At 56.7% G+C, this 20,668-nt stretch overlaps 1 protein-coding gene across 4 annotated transcripts in view; it reads left to right on the top strand.

Annotated features, from left to right (window-relative positions):
* Nucleotides 1-192: 192 nt before the first annotated feature.
* Nucleotides 193-20,668, top strand: part of OSBP2 (oxysterol binding protein 2) — an 82,337-nt gene continuing 61,861 nt past the window's right edge. The window contains exons 1-2 of one of the 4 annotated variants that reach the window (XM_065692158.1): nt 193-397; nt 8,692-8,769. In XM_065692158.1, coding sequence (XP_065548230.1) covers nt 234-397; nt 8,692-8,769 — 242 coding nt within the window. In that variant the 5' untranslated portion in view covers nt 193-233. The remainder of the gene's footprint in view (nt 398-8,691; nt 8,770-20,668) is intronic. The other 3 variants (XM_065692159.1, XM_065692160.1, XM_065692161.1) reach the window with 3 other exon arrangements.

The raw sequence follows: 20,668 nt of genomic DNA, 5'->3' as shown, positions 1-20,668 counted from the left end.
CCAGAGAGCCGCTGCAGCAGCGCCACAACCGCGGCTCGCGAAATGGCGGCGGGGCCCTTTCCCGCCCCGCCGCCAGGGGGCGCCCGCGCCGCTTCTCCTCAGCCACCCCCTCCTCGCGCGGCGCGTCACGTGCCGGCGGCGCCGCCCCCTGGCGGAGCGCGGCGGGTCTATGGGGGAGGCGGCGGCGGCGCCGCGCGGGCTGGTGTGGGGCTCCGCGCCGGGACCCGCCGGCCATGAGCGCCGAGCCGGGCGGCCGCGGAACGGCGGCGGGGGCCGGGCCGCCCGCCGCGCCGGGCTCCGACACCTACAAGGGCTGGCTCTTCAAGTGGACCAACTACCTGAAGGGCTACCAGCGCCGCTGGTTCGTGCTCAGCAACGGGCTGCTCAGCTACTACAGGTACCGCGGGCCGGAGCGGGGCCTGGCGCGGTGGCCTCCGGGCGTCCCGCGGGTTGCGCCCGTGCGGGGCGAGCCCCTTGGGGGTGCGGGTCCGGGTCCGGGTCGTGCCTTTGCTGTGCTCGAATCCTCTCAGCCCGGGTGCTCGTTCCGCGCCCCCCGGCATGGGCCGCCCCGCTCAGCCCCGTCCCTCCGCCCCCCGCTGCTGCAGCGGCTGCGGCAGCCTCCCCGCGGCCGGAGCCACCGGCGCCCGCGCGGGCACCGCCGGCGCTGCTCCCCTGGGGCTGCTCCGTGCTCGGCACCCGCGGTTCCGTCCGCCGGGGCCGGGCCATCCCCGCGGGCAGGGGCCGTGGCGCCGGGCTTGGGGCCCGGAGGGTGGTTCCAGCGCCTCGGGGTGAGTCCCAAGCCCTGCCCCGCTTCCCCCGCTGCTGCAGGGGACGGGTGTGGGGCAGGCTGTGGGGCGGTGCTGCCACAGGGACCAGGGCTGTGAGGGTCGATCCAGAGCGGTGTTCTCTTAGTGCTTTCCCTTGTCTGTCTGCGCTCAGTCGGCCAAACGTAAACGCGTTGGTGTTGTAGGGGTTGGGGGTGTTCCCTGCTGGCAGGATCCCGTTTATTCGTGTCACTTGGAACACAAGTGCTCTGTCACCTTCGCTGTTGTGGAGCGTGTGTTGGCTCTGTGCCAGGGTGTTAATGATGGTTAGAGCTTTATGAAATAGTGCACCTCTAAAGGACCAAGCCCCCTGAGCAAGTTCAGCTCTGTAAAGGCTGCACAGAAGCTGTTTGTCCTCCTGGCACAGAGTTAATCTTCTGGTCCCCTCTGTGCTCCAGCCTGAAGCAGATCCTGGAGCTTGTCAGGTGCTAATGTAAACCCCTGCAGCTCTGAAGGGACATCTGGGACCGGCGTGCTGTGCTCAGGCTGTGGTGGGCGGCAGCTCAGGAGGTCAGTGGTGTGTTTCTCTACTTGGACTTGTTTAAATCCCACCCCCAAGCTCCAGCCCAACAAGAATGCCCTGTAATGCACCTGAGAATGTGGCTCCCTCGCAGCAGTTTGGCTAATTCCTTTCTAATCCCTTCTGGTGTGCTTATGCTCTTGAACTAGTCCAGGTCTGCACCAGCAGCACTGTCTTGGGAGGGTTGGGGAAGTTCTAATGCTCCGCTTGAGCCCGTGTCAGAGTATTTCTTGTTCTGTGTTGCTGCCAAGTCAGCCATGAGCAAACAAGTGGCTTTCTTCCCCAATTATTTCAGATCAGAACGACCGGGTTTATTTTAAGACCATTTGATCTGTTTTAGGTTGAAACAACAAACAGAAACACCCAAGGAAATGATTGTGAGCAGCATGCGAAGGGGTTGGAGCTGCTCTCCAGCGTGGAGCCTTCAGCAGCTGCTGGGGGAGAGCAGGGTCCTGTGCTGCCTTCTCAGCCCTGGCTCCATGAGAGCTGAGTGAATGTGGCTGTGAGTCGGGAGCACAGAGGTACAGCACGTGGCGAAAGTTTCTCGTGGATGGAATGGAACCTCTGTGATGCTCTTCAAAAGCACTGCTCTTCACTGGTGGCCATGCTGCCCGTGCCAGCTCACACCGCTCTGTGCTGTAATTACACCTTCTGGCTAATGACAGGAGCAAGAGAGCTCCAGGTATTGGGCTGGAGCTCTTCCAATGTGTCTTCTTCCATATGAGCGGCCGTGGAGACTGCTGCTTGTTTGACTTGAGTGCAGAGTTCAAGGAATGTCTCTGGAAAGGTCTCCTGCTGCTCTGTTGTCCCTTCTGCTGGGTCTTTGGGCTCAGCCCCGCTCAGAAGGTGTGTGCCAGAGGTGCCTTCTTCTGCCTGTGCTGATAAAGGGCTTTGCAGGTTCAGTGCTGCCCTCGCTGCGCCTCACTGGCTTTTGACACCTCTGTAACCTCTGTAGCTTGAGTTTGGGAGGTGGTTGCACTGGTAGACACCCCGGCTGGTTCCTCTGTTCGCTGTTCGGGACTAGCTGATAGAAACCTCCCTTGGCTCCTATGCTGAAATCATCTTCATTGCATAAGCTGTGCCGTGCTGCCCGGGTGGCTCCTGGTGTGGGTTGCTGTAGTTGCAGATGAAGCTGGGGGTTTTGTTTTGAGTGCTCACTGCTGAGCTTTGCTTGAGGGAACAGCCCAGCACGTTGCCTGGGGGAGATCCCTGGTGGGTTTGTTTGTTGGGCGAGTTGAGCTCAGCCCATCCGGAGCTCCCTTCGGGGTGTGTGGGCAGCAGGAGCTGCTCGCTGGGGCTCTCGCAGCCCCATGTGATGCCTCTTTGCTGCCTGCTTGGTTTCACAGGGAAGTTCTGCTGAATTAAGCTTCCAATTAAAGTGTTTCTTTCCAAATGGAGTGTATTTTCCCAAAACGAGTGTGAGCAGCAGCTCAGGGAGGGGATCCTGCTCCTCTGCTGTGCTCTGGGGAGACTCCCCCTGCAGCCCTGATCCAGCTCTGGGGCAGCAGCACAAGAGGGACGTGGAGCTGCTGGAGCGAGGCCAGAGGAGGCCATGGGGTTGCTGCGAGGGCTGGAGCAGCTCTGCTCTGGAGCCAGGCTGAGAGAGCTGGGCTGGGCCAGCCTGGAGAAGAGAAGGCTCCTGAAGGGGAGACCTGAGAGCAGCTCCAGTGCCTGAAGGGGCTGCAGGAAACCTGGAGAGGGGCTTGGAACAAGGGCCTGCAGGGACAGGCCAAGGGGAATGGCTTGAACCTGCCCGAGGGGAGACTGAGCTGAGCTCTTAGGCAGAAGCTCTTCCCTGTGAGGGTGCTGAGGCGCTGGCACAGGGTGCCCAGAGAAGCTGTGGCTGCCCCATCCCTGGCAGTGCTCAAGGCCAGGTTGGACACAGGGGCTTGGAGCAAGCTGCTCCAGTGGAAGGGGTCCCTGCCCGTGGCAGGGGTTGGGACTGGGGGAGCTTTAAGGTCCCTTGAGCCCAAACCTGGCTGGGATTCCGTGATTCAATGTTATAAAGCCTGTTCTTTGTAAATCTATGAAGGCATCAACTCCCACTGCCAGTGAAGCTTCCCTGCAGGTCATGTGCTTTCACTTTATCTTCCCTGATCTGAAGCTGTGCAGAGTGATAACAGCTGAGTAATTCTTGCAGTTTTCCCCTGCAATACCCTGCTCTGGAGTGATGCACGTGGCTTGAGGAGCTCCAGGAGTCACCCAGCAAGGGAGTTGTGGGAAGGAGAATTCTCCTCCTTGGGTTTTCCCCAGCAGGGGCTTGGACATTCAATTCTGAAGTAAATACTGGAGTGGAACAGGGATGGGAGCAGCTGGAGCTGGGAGCCTCTGGGCATGGACCCAGGACAAGGAGATCACTGGGGCTTTATACCCTGATGTTCTGCACCCGACCGCCACACACTGTTCATGTGCCTCTTGGTCCAGCAGTGACATTTGGTTTGGGGTCTCCACTTCCATCACTGGGTTCTTTCTTTGACTCCAGGCTGGCTGTAAATTTCCTCTTAGGTTTCCTCTTTCAGGTTGTAGCTCCTTGCTAAGAGATGCAACTCCTTCATCTTCCAATCTGCTCTGGTCTCAAGGCCTTTGTTCCCATAACTAAGCACAGGTTGTGGTTAAGTTTTGTCTGGGCGGGGGTGAACTTCAGCTTCCCCATGCTTGGGCACTGCTCATGCTGAGCAAGCCCACCCAGTCATCAAAGCTCAGTGGAAGGGGTTCAGTCCCAGCACTCGAACCATTGTAATGCCCTTGATCGTCCCTCTTGGGCTGACCAAGGCTTGTGGCTGACTTGGAAACCTGCAGTGATGCCCGAGGTGATGCCTGTGCAGGGAGGCAGTTTCGCAGGGCACAGCTGCTCTACTTGGCTTGCTCATGATCCACGCTCTTTCTGAGCTGCTCTGGCAGGCTGCCACTCCCAGAGTTATCATTAGCTGTAATTAGCCTGTCCAGGAGAATCTAATCACCTTGAACAGATAAGTGTTCTCAAGGAGATTAGAGAGGATCTTGAGGTATTAATTCATCAAAGGTTGACATTGGCTCTTGTGATCGATGCTCCAGGTGAGCATTGTCTTCTGCAAGCAGCTCTCTTAGATTTCAAAGAGCTTGAGTTTCGTGTTGTGCTCTCTGTGGCTTTGGTCCTCAGCCCTGTACTCAGGGGCTGGTGTCTGAAGAGCCTTCAGCAGGGGAATGCTTTAGCTGCCTTGTCTGGGTTCTGCTGGGCTGGTGCAGGGCATGGGCAGCTCGCACCCAGGATGCGTGCTCGGTGTTTCCCAGAGCAGCGTTCTTCACCGCCGTTGGGTATCCAGCAGTTAGCCTTTGGTGAGCACTGTAAGGTCTGGAGTACAACACAGAGGGGCTTTTCTTGCTTCTTGCCTTGAGACTCCAGCTGAAAGCTGAGGTGGTGGGGTCAGGAAGAAGCTTGGAAACTGCTGCCGATACTGGCGATGTGGAGGAGTTGAGGGCATCCAGAAGAGACCGCTGAGAGCCTCTGATGCGGGGCCCCCAGCCAGGCTGCTGAGGTTTCAATGCCTCCGAGGTATGAGGTTATGCAGCCTCGGGGGGCCCCTCTCCTCTTAAGTGTTGGACAGTCCTTGGGGGTAAAATGTTTCCTTCTATTTGATTTGGACATTATAAAATGAGGAGAGAGATGCTTTCCTAGAATGATTCCTGTAATAACTGGTCCCTCAGCAGGCGTAGGAGCGGCTGAATATCATTGATTCCCAGTGCGGTGCCTCAGCACCCTCACAGGGAAGAGCTTCTGCCTAAGAGCTCAGCTCAGTCTCCCCTCAGGCAGGTTCAAGCCATTCCCCTTGGCCTGTCCCTACAGGCCCTTGTCCCAAGCCCCCTCTCCAGGTTTCCTGCAGCCCCTTTAGTTGTTGGAAGGATGTCCTGTCCTTCTCTGTTGGCCATCCTTGGGGTGCTGCAGCACACAGGTTTTGGGGACAGCCCTGTAGCTGCACGGTGACTTTGAGCTCCTTGTTTTAAACAATCCCTGTTCTCTCTCACACAGTTTCCCCCTGGCGCTCACTTTATCCCCATGGCACTTTGCTGTCCATTCTTGTTCATCCTTTGCCTGTTTCTGAGGAGCCTCCTCTCTGTCACTGGGGACACGGCGCTTGCCCACCTCCAGCCAGGCCTGGCACGTCCCAGCAGCACAAGAGCTGTCAACTATCTTGATCCTTTATTTCCACCCATACAGTCTTAAATGTACTGACCCAAGTGCTTCATTTGATGGAACTGTAGCAGAGTAACTGGTCTGTCTTGTGCAGAGCTGAAGCTTTGAGCGGGGCAATGCCTGTGGCTCTGTGTAGTGACCCCAGTCTGTGTTGCTGTCTCAAGGAGATGTGCACTGTGAACTGTCACACTGCAGCTGTAGCTCCTGCAGCTGTTTGCTCCTGAAGCATGTTTGTGGGCTCAGGTGCTTGGGTGTTTATGGAGAGGAATGTGCCTCTCACCCTTCTGGGCTCAATTGCTCTAGCTTTAGTTGCTGGAGAACCTGTTGGTGTGGTTCCGCCTTTGCTGCAGCCTTTGTTCTGTCCTCTGCAGGGGCAGGGGAAGGTCAGTGCTCTGGTCCTGTGCTGCTCCCTATGTGCTGGTGCTGGGTCAGCTCTGCCTGTTGCAGCCAAGGGCTGTGTGGGGTGGCTGCTGCTCCCCTTAGACTGCCATCAGCCTTGGGCTGTGTCCATTGGCATGGCTGGCCCGGGCACGCTGAGGTGATGGCATTGCTTCCCTGTGGCTGTAGCTCCTACGCCTGTTCTTTGCCAGGGTAATAGGAATTCAGCTCTGACCCTGCTTGCTCCAGTTCCAGGTTTCAGTTTGTGCTTGTCGCCCCGGTGCCACAGTGAATCACTGGTGAAGGAGCTGAGCCTTCTTGTCAGAAGTAGTGTGAGAAACCTGCTGGGATTTCCCTTGCAGTAACCCTTTAACCTACCCGAGCTCCTCCTCAAGAGGAGTTTCCAGCCAGCACAATGTGCGGAGTTCATTGCTCCTCAGCAGCCTGCACTTCCATCACCTGAAGGTTGATTCCTATTTTGCAGCAAGTCAGACCGTTGAGTTTCCTGTATTGTTCTGTGCTTTACATGAATTGCATTGGAATGTGCTTGGGTGATTTGAGGTAACTTTGGTGTGTGGTGATAGCAGAACCCTTTGCTTCGTGTAGATCTGCTGCTCATGGCCAGCAGCTCTGTCATCACCCTGAGATGACAGCAGCCCCAGGCTGCTGTCAGAGGGCAGGAGCTCGTCCTGCTGCAACAGCCTGGAGGTTTGTCCCCTAAATGGGATAGCGCTCCAAAACCTGAGCTCACGGCAGGTGTTACATTTCCCTTCAGGTCGTCTTCCTGATGCTGTTCAATTCTTGCAATCACTCCTGTGGCACCTTGGCAGGGATCGTGCTACACTTGGTATCAGCCTTGGTTTGGTTTAGGGTGAAAAGTGTGTTTGTGATGACTGATTCATGGGTCGGTGTCTGTGGGCGGCAGGATGCTCAGCAGGATTAGGGATGGAGGATAACGAAGCTGGACATGCTGCTTGCTGTGGGTCAGTGACTGCTGACTCACACAGGCCAGTGCTGAGCCTTCAGGAGATGCAGGAATCAACCTCACAAGTAAAGATGCAAACTGAAAGCGTGGTACGACAGGGCAGATATGAGTCCATTGGCAGTGGCAGCAATGGGGTAAGAGCACAACAAATGTTCTGTGTCCTGGGCTGCATCCCCAGAGCATGAGCAGCAGGTCAAGGAGGGGATCCTGCCCCTCTACTCTCATGAGACCCCACTTGCAGCACTGGGTTCAGTGCTGGTGTCCCCAGCTTAAGAACATGGAGCTGTTGGAGCAAGTCCAGAGGAGGCCATGAAGATAAGCAGGGCCTGCAGCACCTTGTATGGAGTCAGGCTGAGAGCATTGGGGCTGTTCAGCCTGGAGAAGAGAAGCTGCTGGAGACCTCAGAGCAGCTTCCAGTGTCTGAAGGGGGCTACAAGGATGCAGAGAGAGGCTCTTCATCAGGGACTGGAGTGATAGGACAAGGGGTGATGGGTTCAGACTGAAACAAGGGAAGTTCAGGTTGGAGATAAGGGAGAAGCTCTTCCCTGTGAGGGTGCTGAGGCGCTGGCCCAGGGTGCCCAGAGAAGCTGTGGCTGCCCCATCCCTGGCAGTGCTCAAGGCCAGGTTGGACACAGGGGCTTGGAGCAAGCTGCTCCAGTGGAAGGGGTCCCTGCCCATGGCAGGGGTTGGAACTGGAGGAGCTTTAAGGTCCCTTCCAACCCAAACTATTCTTTGATTCTAAATCTCCTCCTTGGTCCTATTCCAGGCACTCACATTGCCTTTGCAAGTCTGGGCTTGCTCCAAAACTGTTTGGCAATGTGGCATGTTGCTCTCTGTCTTCCTAGCCTCCTGCTGTCACCAGGTGATGTTCTCATCCCTGTGTGACATTGCAGCACTGCTGGGTCTGCTCCTGCTCACAAGTGTATCGTGGAGCAGACAGTGCTGCACAGTGATGGAATGCTTGCAGTGTAAGAGCATTGGCTGCCTTGTGCGTGTTAGAGAGCAGTTATCACGTGTGTCTGCCCTGCATCCAGCAGTCGTGCCTTGCACAGTCACAAACTGGTGTGGGTGTGAGGGAGCTTAAAGCTCCCTCATAGGTTTCCTGCAGCCCCTTTAGGCACTGGAGCTGCTCTCAGGTCTCCCCTTCAGGAGCCTTCTCTTGTCCAGGCTGCCCCAGCCCAGCTCTCTCAGCCTGGCTCCAGAGCAGAGCTGCTCCAGCCCTCGCAGCATCCCCATGGCCTCCTCTGGCCTCGCTTCAGCAGCTCCACGTCCCTCTTGTGCTGCTGCCCCAGAGCTGGATCAGGGCTGCAGGGGGGGTCTCCCCAGAGAGCAGCAGAGGGGCAGGATCCCCTCCCTGAGCCGCTGATCTCAGCGCACAAGATCTTTGTTCTCAGGCTGTCAGCCCGTATGGCTGTGGAGCGCGGTGGCTGCGTGCTCTGCTAAAGAACAGCACGCTGCTGCTCTCCCTGGCCTGCCTCTCAGGTGTGGTACCAGGGTTGCAGCAGAGCTGCTTGGGAGGACATTGAGGCTCCTGCTGCGGGGCACACACTCAGGTCCTGGCTCCGTGTCCTCAGGGCTGCTCCCTGCAGCGCTGGGTGATGCTGGGCTGTGTTGCAGAGCACAGTGTCGGGCTCTTCCCAGCTGACTCAGTGCTTTGTGCCCAGCACTTGTCCCAGCACAGAATTAGAGCGTTTGCACAACACAGGAGGTCCATGGCAACTCCATCGTCGGTGCTGGGAAGCCTGCAGGGCTTTGGACGTGTCTCTTCTCCTGTGAAGTGCACAGGGGTGGCTCCACCAACTTTTTCTTTCAGGTCTTCAGCAACTGTCAGGAGTGATGGCTCCGCTTGGAAGCGTGTGAAAAGCACCCCGGTGCCAGCCCGGAGGATGGGGTGAGTTTGGGTGTATTGGGCTGCAGATTGGACATGGGTGATGGAGATGTGCTTGTGCCAGTCAGACAGTGACATGATCCTTACCTCCACATGGATTGTGCATGAGGGGAGATGACATGGTTAGAGAAGAACCTTTTTGGCTTAAAGACCATCTGGTCATCTTCATGGCCTCCTGGACCTGCTCGGGTGACTCCAGCGGAGGCCATGGGGATGCTGCGGGGGCTGAAGCAGCTCTGCTCTGGAGCCAGGCTGGGAGAGCTGGGCTGGGGCAGCCTGGACAAGAGAAGGCTCCTGAAGGGGAGACCTGAGAGCAGCTCCAGTGCCTAAAGGAGATACAGGAAACCTATGAGGGAGGTTTAAGTGCTGCTGTGTCACACACTGTCTGTGGTGATGTGGTGCCTCAGGGTTTGGTGGCATGGATGGAGCTGTGCCTCGCTTCAGAGCACTTGAAGGGGCTGCAGGGATGTACACTGGGGTTTGTCACTTACTGCAGGAAATCCTTGTGTTTTCCAGGAAAGGCTGCAGGACAGGGGTTTGGTTAAAATTCCCCTGGTGATCCAGAGTTGCTCCTCAATGTAAAGCACAAATGGGACCTGGAGCTGTTGGAGCAAGGCCAGAGGAGGCCATGGGGATGCTGTGAGGGCTGGAGCAGCTCTGCTCTGGAGCCAGGCTGAGAGAGCTGGGCTGGGGCAGCCTGGAGAAGAGAAGGCTCCTGAAGGGGAGACCTGAGAGCAGCTCCAGTGCCTAAAGGGGCTGCAGGAACCTGGAGAGGGGTTTGGGACAAGGGCCTGTAGGGACAGGCCAAGGGGAATGGCTTGAACCTGCCCCAGGAGAGACTGAGCTGAGCTCTTGGGCAGAAGCTCTTCCCTGTGAGGGTACTGAGGCGCTGGCACAGGGTGCCCAGAGAAGCTGTGGCTGCCCCATCCCTGGCAGTGCTCAAGGCCGGGTTGGACACAGGGGCTTGGAGCAAGCTGCTCCAGTGGAAGGGTCCCTGCCCGTGGCAGGGGCTGGGGCTGGGGCTGGAGGAGCTTTAAGGGCCCTTCGACCTCGAACCATTCTGTGACTTTGGAGGTGATGAGCAGCAGGGGGTTGCCAGCTGAGACTGCAGCCGGTTCAGTGTTAGTGAAGTGTTGAAGCCTGTGGTTTGAAGTCCTTTTTGGAGGCACTGGAAGGCGACTCCTCAGTGGCCACGTGTCAGGGCTGCGCACTTCACAATCCCATCCTTTGTTTCTCAAGGACTGAGACCCTCCAGCTTTGCTCTTCCCAGTGTGTGTGTTCCTGTGACTGAAGCTGGATTCTGTTTATCCACTTTTATTACTGCCATGTTCCCTCTGGGGTGTTCCCAGGAGAGCATATGGAGCGCAAAGTGCTGCAGGTTTTAGTGTGTGCTGAGATGAAACTAAGATGTGCCTTTATTTCGTCCATGTAGGATTGTTCCTTTCCTTGCTGGTTGGGTCTGTGTTGGGAAGGGGCTGCTCCGGGCACCCCAGCTAGGAATGTCTCTTGCGTGTCATTTTCATAAGCAGGAGGGAGTAGAGTGCTCAATGCAACAGTCAGTTTGTGGTGGTACAGAAGGTGAGCCGCGCGTTGTGTGAGCCATGCATTGTGTGAGCCGCGCATTGTGCGAGCCGTGTGGGGCATGCTTGGTGTGCTGTCAGCTTACGGTACCTTCATGGGCTTGGGACAACCCATGGGACCCCCTTTGGAAGCTGGCGTGGTGCTGTTGCTCATGGTGGCCATACCCTGCCAAGGATGGGTTAGGAATAAGCAGTGTGTGGCTTCACAGTTGTTAGTGTGTAGTGTCTGAGCAGAGCAGCTGAGGTTTGTTTTGGAGATGTGACACCACATTAGTCCTGGTATTTGCTTTATAATGTGTTTATTAACGGGTGAGTGCAGCACAGCCGGGCTCTGGGTGACAGCAATTGTAGCAGAGAGAAGGCACGTCTGGGTTTCAGAGGGACCGTGGCAGGCAGGAGAAACAGGGTGATGGATCCTTGTGATGTTCAGCAGTGGCAGATGCCAGCCCTGCCCTGGGGTAGCTGGCGTGAAGGCAGAAGAGCCCTTGGTGGGCCCATGTGGACACCAAGGGGCTGTCAGGGGACAGCAGTCTCTCTGGCTGCATTAGCATGTTGAGGGAAGGGACCATCCCCTCTGCTCAGCCCCTCAGGGCTGTGGGTCTGCTGTGGGGTCCCCTGAACAAGGCTGGAGAGGAGGAGGAGGAGGTTTGTCTGCTGCCCATGGTGGGAGTGTGTGGAGAGGACATGGCTGTGCTTGTGATGGGATGAGGCAACGGGCTGGTACCAGAGCACGGAAATCCCGTATGGACACAAGGAAACATGTTTTAATTGGGAGTGGGGGCTGAGAACTGGGATAGGGGCTGGAGAGGTGAAGGAAATGCCTGGCTATTCTCAAGCTGTGGCTAGACAAGGTCCTGAGCAACCTCATCTGGTTGCTCCTGGGCAGGAGAGTGGCCCTGAGGCCTCCTGAGGTGCCTCCAGCCCTGGTTAAAGGGCCATTCTGTCACTCCTTGGTTTCAGATGCTTGAAGCTTGGTGAGTTTGCCTTCACTGTTTGGGTACTGATGGAGGATGAAGAGAAACCACGTCACGTCTGTGGCCTGCCCTGGCAGTGCCAGGAGCGCCGGTGGTTCCTGTGTGTGGCATTGACTCCCCCGTTCCGTGGCATTCTGGATTGAGGGAAGGACAGCCTGAGGCTTGGAAGTCAGTGCAAGTGCACCTCTGCAATGTACATGTTCAAGGCCAGATTGAACACGGGCTTGGAGCAAGCTGCTCCAGTGGAAGGGGTCCCTGCCCGGGGCAGGGGTTGGGGCTGGAGGAGCTTTAAGGTCCCTTCAAAACAAACCAGGCTGTGACTCCATGATTCTATAGATGTTTGGTCTTCAACATGTTCTACTTTAAAGCTGTGCAGCAGAAGCCAACTCTTGTGCTGTTGGAAGGCTTCAGAACGCAGCTCTCCTTGTGGTGCTGGGCTGTGCTGGTCAATACCTGTCTCCAAAGGTGTAACTGTCCTCCTCTGACACCACACCGGGGTGTGCATGAGCACACCCGGAGCTGCAGAGCCCCGAAGCGAGCAGCCCCCCGCTTTTCCTGCTCCCGTTCATGTGTTCCGCCCTGGCACACTGCTGCTGCCGCTGCCCCTGTGTCTGTGGGCTCCTGCTTGCCCCGGCCGGCTCACACTGTCCTGCTGACAAACAGCATCGCCTTTGTTGTGTGCCAGCAGCGGGGCTGGAGCTGTCGGAGCCGCTCGATGGCTGCTGCGGAAATGGATGTTGCTGAGCCTGAGCTCTAAAAATAAACTGTTCCTGCCCTGTGACGGGAACTGCTGGACACGGGCGCTCGGTCAGAGGGTTCTAATGCCCTTTATGGAGCACCAGGGCCTGGAGCTGCGCTGGGGCTGTGGGACCTGCTGGTGAAATCCTGCTGCTGCCCCAGAGCCCCAGCAGAGGGGTCTGACCCGGCAAAGCGCCTGCTTGGGCAAAGGCTGGTTCTGCTCTTCAGCAGCTGCTTTGCCTTCATGGCGCAGGTACAGCAGCCCCTGCACTGCGCCTGGGCTCCCCAAAGCGGCTGCTGAGATCACAGAGTCCCAGCCTGGCTTGGGTTCAAGGGACCTTAAAACTCCTCCAGTCCCAGCCACTGCCACGGGCAGGGACCCCTTCCACTGGAGCAGCTTGCTCCAAGCCCCTGTGTCCAACCTGGCCTTGAGCACTGCCAGGGATGGGGCAGCCACAGCTTCTCTGGGCACCCTGGGCCAGCGCCTCAGCACCCTCACAGGGAAGAGCTTCTGCCTAAGAGCTCATCTCAGTCTCCCCTCGGGCAGGTTCAAGCCATTCCCCTTGGCCTGTCCCTACAGGCCCTTGTCCCAAGCCCCTCTCCAGGTTCCCTGCAGCCCCTTTAGGCACTGGAACTGCTCTCAGGTCTCCCCTTCAGGAGCCTTCTCTTGTCCAGGCTGCCCCAGCCCAGCTCTCTCAGCCTGGCTCCAGAGCAGAGCTGCCCCTCTCCTATGAAGAACTGGCTGGCAGTGACACTGACCGCAGTGCTAGCGATGCTGTTGTGGTGCCAGCTTTGCCTGCATGGAGGAGAGGGATGGGGTGGCAGCTTCTGGAGCAGGTGTGGAGGTGTCCTGTGCAGTGCTGTCTGCGAGGCTGGTCCTGGTGCCTGACTGCCGCAGAGGGGCAGAGGGCAGGTCTGGGCTGTGCTGCGGCAATTGGGATGTTTCTGCATTGGAAAGCTCTGAGCAGCTCAGCTCCTGGTGCCGCAGAAGTTGTCTTGCCCCACATGCCCTGGAATAGCACTGAGAATCTGGTGTGAGCTGTTGGGAAACTGACTTCAAGCTGAAACTCATCCCAGCAGGGCCCTGTGGAGGTCACTGCCTTCGCCTGCCCTCTTGGCCACACATTTAACTCTTGTGGTCCTGGTGACCCACACTCAGTGTCCACAGACAGCATGTCTCTGGAGCACTGATCCCAGAGCACCCATGTGTCTTGGAGCCCTAAGGGGAGTTTCTGGAATAACCTACATGTGGGTATTCCTGTGTACAGGCTCGGGGAATGGGGTGGCCCTATAGTGCTAGGAGTGGTCCCACTGTCCTGCACTTCCCTTGTGCAGGTGGATGCAGACACATGGTGTCACCTCGGGCTTGCTTGGGGCTATTTGAGTTCAGAGACAAATTACAGAATGCATTGTAATATTACATCTGATTGATACTGTATTACTGGTAATACATATGACATGGTACAATGGATGTGATGCAGTGTGAAGTAATTCCATCATCTATACGCATCTATCTACATAAACTCTCAGAGTAACACCTTGTTCTAATCTTTGTAACTTTCTTCTGTGCTTCAACCCTGATGGCCTTGAGCTGCCCCTGAGGAGCCGTGTTCATCTCTGCAGGCTGATGGGGATGGAGATGGGACTGGTCAGGAAGAGCCCTTGAAGCACTTGTGCTGAAACTCTAGCTTTGGGCATCCGGTCCTGCAGGTGACACAGCTGAGAGAATCACAGAGTCACAGCTTGGTGTGCATTGGAGGGACCTTAAAGCTCCTCCAGCCCCAACCCCTGCCACGGGCAGGGACCCCTTCCACTGGAGCAGCTTGCTCCAAGCCCCTGTGTCCAACCCGGCCTTGAGCACTGCCGGGGATGGGGCAGCCACAGCTTCTCTGGGCACCCTGTGCCAGCGCCTCAGCACCCTCACAGGGAAGAGCTTCTGCCTAAGAGCTCAGCTCAGTCTCCCCTCGGGCAGGTTCAAGCCATTCCCCTTGGCCTGTCCCTACAGGCCCTTGTCCCAAGCCCCTCTCCAGGGTTCCTGCAGCCCCTTTAGGCACTGGAGCTGCTCTCAGGTCTCCCCTTCAGGAGCCTTCTCTTCTCCAGGCTGCCCCAGCCCAGCTCTCTCAGCCTGGCTCCAGAGCAGAGCTGCTCCAGCCCTCACAGCATCTCCATGGCCTCCTCTGCACTCACTCCAGCACCTCCACGTCCCTCTTGTGCTGCTGCCCCAGAGCTGGATGCAGGATGCTGAGTGTCTCTCCAGAGTGGGGATGTGTCAGCTATGTCCAGAAGTGGTTTTCTAAGGCCCTTTGAGCACCTGCAGTGTTTGATCCGAGAGGTTTCCTCATCTGAAGCATGGGTCACTAAGCAGTTAACTCTCAGTTTGTACGTTATGGAAGCTCTTGGCATCTCCAGCGGCTGACAAGCTGCTGCCAAAGTTTATTTTTTGGGTTGTGTTGTAAGGAATGGGAAAGATCTTACCCTGTGTCCCCCTGCCCCAGCCACTCACATTGCAGACATAGTTTAATAGCCTGCTTGCAGTTTCCCCTCTCTCCTTCATCAGTCCTTCCTTATGGAACCAAATGCTGTTCACTGGATCACTGACCTCTGCATGCCCCAGGAGCATGGCTTTGGAGGCTGATTGATCCCTTCATAGGTAATGGAGATCCCGGAGGTACCTTCTGCACATAAGTGTTTCCATTCTCAAGTTCACGCTCCGTTCTCTGCTCAGGCAGGGGTAGCGATTTCATGGCCCCTAACCAGCAACTTGATTCTGGTGTGGAAGGGAGGGAGCTGCCGAAGCTGACCTCTGGAGAAGAGGTTTGCCAGAAGCAGGATGTGCTGAGGGAAAGCTGGACCCGTTTCTTTGCTTCTGCTGAGTCAGCCTGCTCCAAGCCCCATGCACCAGGCAGTGGTGTGGTGTCACCCCAGCATGGAGAGCTGCTCCTGCCCCGCTCAGTGAGGAGCTGACTCACCATGGGGAGCACGTGAAGCTGCTCGCCCAAGGCAGCAGCCTCCAGAGCTCTGCTGGTGCCCTGTTAACAGGGCTCGTGCCCTTATCAGCCAGGGCCACCTCCAGCCTCTGCAGAGGGGAGAGGAGATAGCACGGCTGGGGGGGCAGGGGGAGCTCTCTGTACCTGGGTTTGGGTTTGGGGTTTTTAACTTTGTTTTATGTTTTCATTTGTTTCTTGAGCGACCCAACAAGAGTCCCTTTGTCAGACCTTGTCCTGTTCTGCTGCTGCCTTATTTTCACCTTCTCACCACAGCTGAGTTTTTGTAGAGTCACAGCCTGGTTTGGGTCGGAAGGGAGCTTCAAACTCCTCCAGCTCCAACCCCTGCCATGGGCAGGGACCCCTTCCACTGGAGCAGCTTGCTCCAAGCCCCTGTGTCCAACCTGGCCTTGAGCACTTGGCCTGTCCCTACAGGCCCTTGTCCCAAGCCCCTCTCCAGGGTTCCTGCAGCCCCTTTAGGCACTGGAGCTGCTCTCAGGTCTCCCCTTCAGGAGCCTTCTCTTGTCCAGGCTGCCCCAGCCCAACTCTCTCAGCCTGGCTCCAGAGCAGAGCTGCTCCAGCCCTTGCAGCATCCCCATGGCCTCCTCTGCCCTCGCTCCAGCAGCTCCACGTCCCTCTTGTGCTGCTGCCCCTGAGCTGGATCAGGGCTACAGGGGGGGTCTCCCCAGAGCACAGCAGAGGGGCAGGATCCCCTCCCTGAGCTGCTGCTCATGTGCTGAGGTGCAGCCCAGCACACGGGGGGCAGTTTTGGGCTAAAGCGCGTCATGGGGAGCTTCTCCTCACCCGATGCTGTATCTCTCTGTGCTTCCCAAAGAGAAAACCAAACCTCTAAGGGAGCGGAGGGAAGGTTATTCATCAGGAGGACGTGCTCCTCCCAGCACTGCAGTGCAGGACAAGGCTCTGCACTCATCCCGGATGCTCTGGGCCATAAAGGTTTAATGCAACATCTCACAAGCCTGTTTTGCCAGCGTCAGCAGTTTGAGGTTGGAGGCATCTTCACGTACCAGTGAGTCATGGAAAACTCACTGCTGGCAAAACATGCAGATGTACGAGGTGGTCCGGTCAGGGAAGAACTGTGAAGTCCAGATTGCTCTGCTTACTGCATCCCTGTGTTTCTAGGGGAGGTTTAGTCAGGTCACCCCTAAATCCTTCCTTGTGCAGCGCTGTTTGAGGCTCTGCAGTGCTGGGTCCTTGGGGTGTTTAGGACTTATCCCAGACTCAGCTTGGGAAACTGCTGGATGGGTTGGGGGGGGCAATTCCTGTGCTGCGGGATGAAGATCACAGCCGGAATTGCAGGCTTTGTCCCTGAAACCTGAGTGTTCCTAATCTTTGCCCATCCTGACTGTGGGCAGTGTCGGATTAATCGGCCTTTAAATAGCACTAAATCGGGTGTTTCTGCAGCAATCTCAGCGCAGCACTTGGCCATATGCTTGTTTGGGGTTGGTTTGTGATGTGGTAGGTTTGGTGAAGGCAAAAAGAGGAAGGAAAACAACATGATCCGAGCTCTTTGTCACGTGGAGCCTGTGGTTTGTGCGAGCTGAAGCAGCTGGTGATGTGCTGACAGGGAACGCTGCTCACTGCCCGAGCCACGCGCCCGCTTCCTCCGGGGCATTTGTGTGCTGGCATTGAGTCAGCATCAAAATCCTTCCTTCCTGAACCAGGGGAGGTTTGGTGTCTGTGCTTCCACCCCTAACTGCAGGCACGTGAGTGTTTAGCCTCAACAGGAACCCAGTTTTAAAGTGCTATTTGGGATTGCTCATGCCTGAAAGCTAATGCAGAGGTCACTGGCTGTGTGCTCCGGTTGTTCGGACCAAAGGATGTGCAAAACCCAGTTCATGGGACACACGCCGTGGGGTGCTCGTGCAGTTGGGTGTCTGTAACGTGTGCTGCAGGGGATCATAGAATCATAGAACAGTTCGGGTTGGAAAGGACCTCAAGATCATCCAGTTCCAACCCCCTTGCCATGGGCAGGGACACCTCACACTAAACCATCCCACCCAAGGCTCTGTCCAACCTGGCCTTGAACACTGCCAGGGATGGAGCACTCACAACCTCCCTGGGCAACCCATTCCAGTGCCTCACCACCCTTACAGTAAAGAATTTCCTCCTTATATCCAATCTAAACTTTCCCTGTTTAAGTTTTAACCTGTTAGATGTTTCAGATGTGCTTGCATCCAGGGCAGGGTGAGGATGGAGCACCAGATCTCAGCGTGGAGGAGCTGCTGAGGCTCAGAGCACCCTGAGCACTGGTGGCACAACGCTGGAAGCTGCTGTGTGGTGGGAGGGAGCCGCTGCCGGGATGCTGGTGGTGGCACAACAGCCCTTTGTCACTGGGGTGAGATGGGGAGCGCGGCTCCTGTCCCTGTGCTGCGGCAGCGCTGGCGTGCCTGGGGCAGGGAGAGCTCCACCTCATCCCTGGTCAGGCTGCGAATTCCCTGTGGAAACCCTTGTGCATTGTCCACAGCCAGTCTGTGCCTTGTGGAAGGCAAGCAGAGAGCAGCATCCCATGGGAAGAGCCGTGCTGCTCTGCGCCGGGGCACCAATGGCGTTTCCTGCACCACAAGGGCTTGTGGCTGCCTCATCTTCTGTGTGGTCCTAACTCCTGGTAATGGAAGAAAATCCCTCGGGAGAAATTGTCATACGCAGTTAGTTAAGAGGGGGATCAGCTTGATGACGCCTGTGCTGCCTGTTCTGCAGCATCTCAAAAGAGAAAGGCGCAGAAAGCGTTGCAAAGCATTGCTCTTCCACATCCAGCTGCTGTCTCCTCTTCGGTCCCCATCTCCTACTGCCTTGCCCAGTTCTGCTGATTTTGTATCCATGTCCTTCATTTCTGGCCCTGCCTCTGCCTGCAGCAGCCTCTGCAGCTTCTTCTAATGGTATTTCCCAGTCTTGCAGCTGGTCGAAGTGTTTCTCTGTGGCTGCAGAGCCCTGCACTTAGTTCGTGAGACGATGTTTTCCAGTCTGATGGGAAAGTGGGATGAATAAGGTGGTTTCAACTTAATCCATGAAGATACAATTGGAAAAATAGGTGTTCATCTCTGAGTTAGGAGAGGTGGGTGGTGGAAGCAGCAGAGAGGTGTCCACTGGGAAGCTTCCAGCTTCCTCCCATGTGCTGGGCTGATCCCCACAGTGTGAGCAGCAGCTCAGGGAGGCGATCCTGCCTCTCTGCTCTCATGAGACCCCACTTACAGCACTGGGTGCAGTGCTGGTGTGCCCAGCACAAGAGGGACATGGAGCTGTTGGGAGCAAGTCCAGAGGAGGCCACAAGGATGAGCAGGAGCTGAAGCACCTCCGATATGGAGAAGGGCTGAGAACACTGGGGCTGCTCAGCCTGGAGAAGAGAAGCTGCTGGAGACCTCAGAGCAGCTTCCAGCGTCTGAAGGGGGCTACAAGGATGCTGGAGAGGGGTCTTCATCAGGGACTGCAGTGATAGGACAAGGGGTGATGGGTTCAAACTGAAACAGGGGAAGGTCAGGTTGGAGATAAGGGAGAAGCTCTTCCCTGTGAGGGTGCTGAGGCGCTGGCCCAGGGTGCCCAGAGAAGCTGTGGCTGCCCCATCCCTGGCAGTGCTCAAGGCCAGGTTGGACACAGGGGCTTGGAGCAAGCTGCTCCAGTGGAAGGGGTCCCTGCCCGTGGCAGGGGATTGGAACTGGATAAGCTTTAATGTCCCTTCAGCCCAAACCAGGCTGGGATTCTGTGATCTATGGTCCTGTGATTTCTTCTCTTGCACAGGGGACAGGAGTTAAAAAGTGTTTTTTGGCTGAACTTCTGAATGTTTCCAGGTGTCCAAATAGCTGAGAACGTGGAGACAGAGATGAGGTCCCAGTGAATCATAGAATCATAGAATCATAGAATAGTTAGGGGTGGAAAGGACCTCAAGATCATCCAGTTCCAACCCCCCTGCCATGGGCAGGGACACCTCACACTAAACCATCCCACCCAAGGCTCTGTCCAACCTGGCCTTGAACACTTCCAGGGATGGAGCACTCACAGCCTCCCTGGGCAACCCATTCCAGTGCCTCACCACCCTCACAGGAAAGAATTTCCTCCTTATCTCCAATCTAAACTTCCCCTGTTTAGGTTTTAACCCGAATCAGGTATGGGGTGGTAAGAGGGGTCAAACATCTATACTTTGGCTGCTAGAAAATGGCCTTCATGCTGTGTGCAGGGTTAATGGGAGTGAAATATCCTGTTGGACAAACCCGGGCTTGGGAACCCTGCAGGTTCTGGATTAAATGCTGCCTCATCTTGAGATGTTGGTAGAAACGGCAGCAGTGAGAGGCTCAGCTGGGGGATGCTCTGAGCTGTTTATAGTTTGGTGTCCTCTGTTTGTGATGTACCACTTGATCACAACAACGCCCACGTTTAAATGAGCCTCGATGTGCATTTGGGTTTTTTTCTTGTAGTTACAACACTGCACTTCACCATTACATCCATAGAACAGTTTGGGTTGGAAGAGACCTTCAAAGCTCATCTAGTTCCCACCCCCTGCAATGGGCAGGGACATCTTCAACTAGAGCAGGTTTCTGAGAACCACGTCCAGCCTGGCCTGGAATGTCTCTAGGGATGGAGCATCCATCACCTCCCTGGGAAACCAGCGCCAGTGCCTCATTGATCACCCTCGTTGTAAAGGATTTCTTCCTCGTGTGATGCAGGGTCTTGGACCACTGTGCTTTGCAGGGTGATGCTGTTCCACGTCGCTCTGCAGAGGAACCGCCTGGGCTCCTGGCCGGGATGTGCTCCGCTGCTCCCGAGCTGCCAGTGCGGGGACTTCCCTTTCCCCATGGGATGTGCTGTTGGGAAGATGGAGCAGCTGCAGGAGCAGGGCTCCCTCTGACTGGGGCTGTGCCTCCTGGCTGTGCTGCCCTGTGCATGTCTCTTGCCACGCTCTCTTCTGGATAGGTCAGGATGGAAGCGCTTATCCTCATCGTCTCCCTGAGAACTGATGCAACCGCCGGTGGTGTTTACCTGGTGGCGTGTGAGTGCTCAGCGTAAGGGGATGCTGGGCTGCCTGGATTCGGGACTGCAGTGAGGGCAGCAGGATGGGGGTGTTGGGGGTGGGTGGCAGAATCATCTTGCTGCAGCGCCCTTTGGTTCTTGGGCTCTGAGGTGTGATCGGGGTCCTTGAGCTGCTTTGACACCGGAGGTGCACTGGCAGCAACAGGCCAACGTGTTCATCAGCCTCACCCTCCCCAGATCTCCTGGTGTGCAGGGGGGTGCCCTGCGGTGCTGGGTTTGTGCTGGAATGGTGCAGCGTTTCCTTCTGGCTGTGCTGGGGTTGGGGTTTGGGTGTGATCTGCAGCACTGCAGAAGCCTGGGTCCATAATTCTGTTGACATAGGACAGCCAAAAGCTCCTTGAGGTCTGTTTGCCAGCTCCAGCAATGGATCTGGGATTTGTGTCCAGCTTCATGCCGTAGGCAGCTCTTCCCTGTGAGGGTGCTGAGGCGCTGGCACAGGGTGCCCAGAGAAGCTGTGGCTGCCCCATCCCTGGCAGTGCTCAGGTTGGACGCAGGGGCTGTCCCTGGGCTGTGTTGATCCACCCACCCAAAGCACATGAGCTGCAGGAACCGGCTGTTGTGGTGGTGCCGGTGGTGCTGGAGAGGC

This window comes from Lathamus discolor, chromosome 12, assembly GCF_037157495.1.
Source record: "Lathamus discolor isolate bLatDis1 chromosome 12, bLatDis1.hap1, whole genome shotgun sequence".
In the NCBI taxonomy this organism is placed as follows: domain Eukaryota; kingdom Metazoa; phylum Chordata; class Aves; order Psittaciformes; family Psittacidae; genus Lathamus; species Lathamus discolor.
The sequence above is the reverse complement of the archived record's forward strand: the minus strand, read 5'-3'. Positions and strand labels throughout refer to the sequence as shown.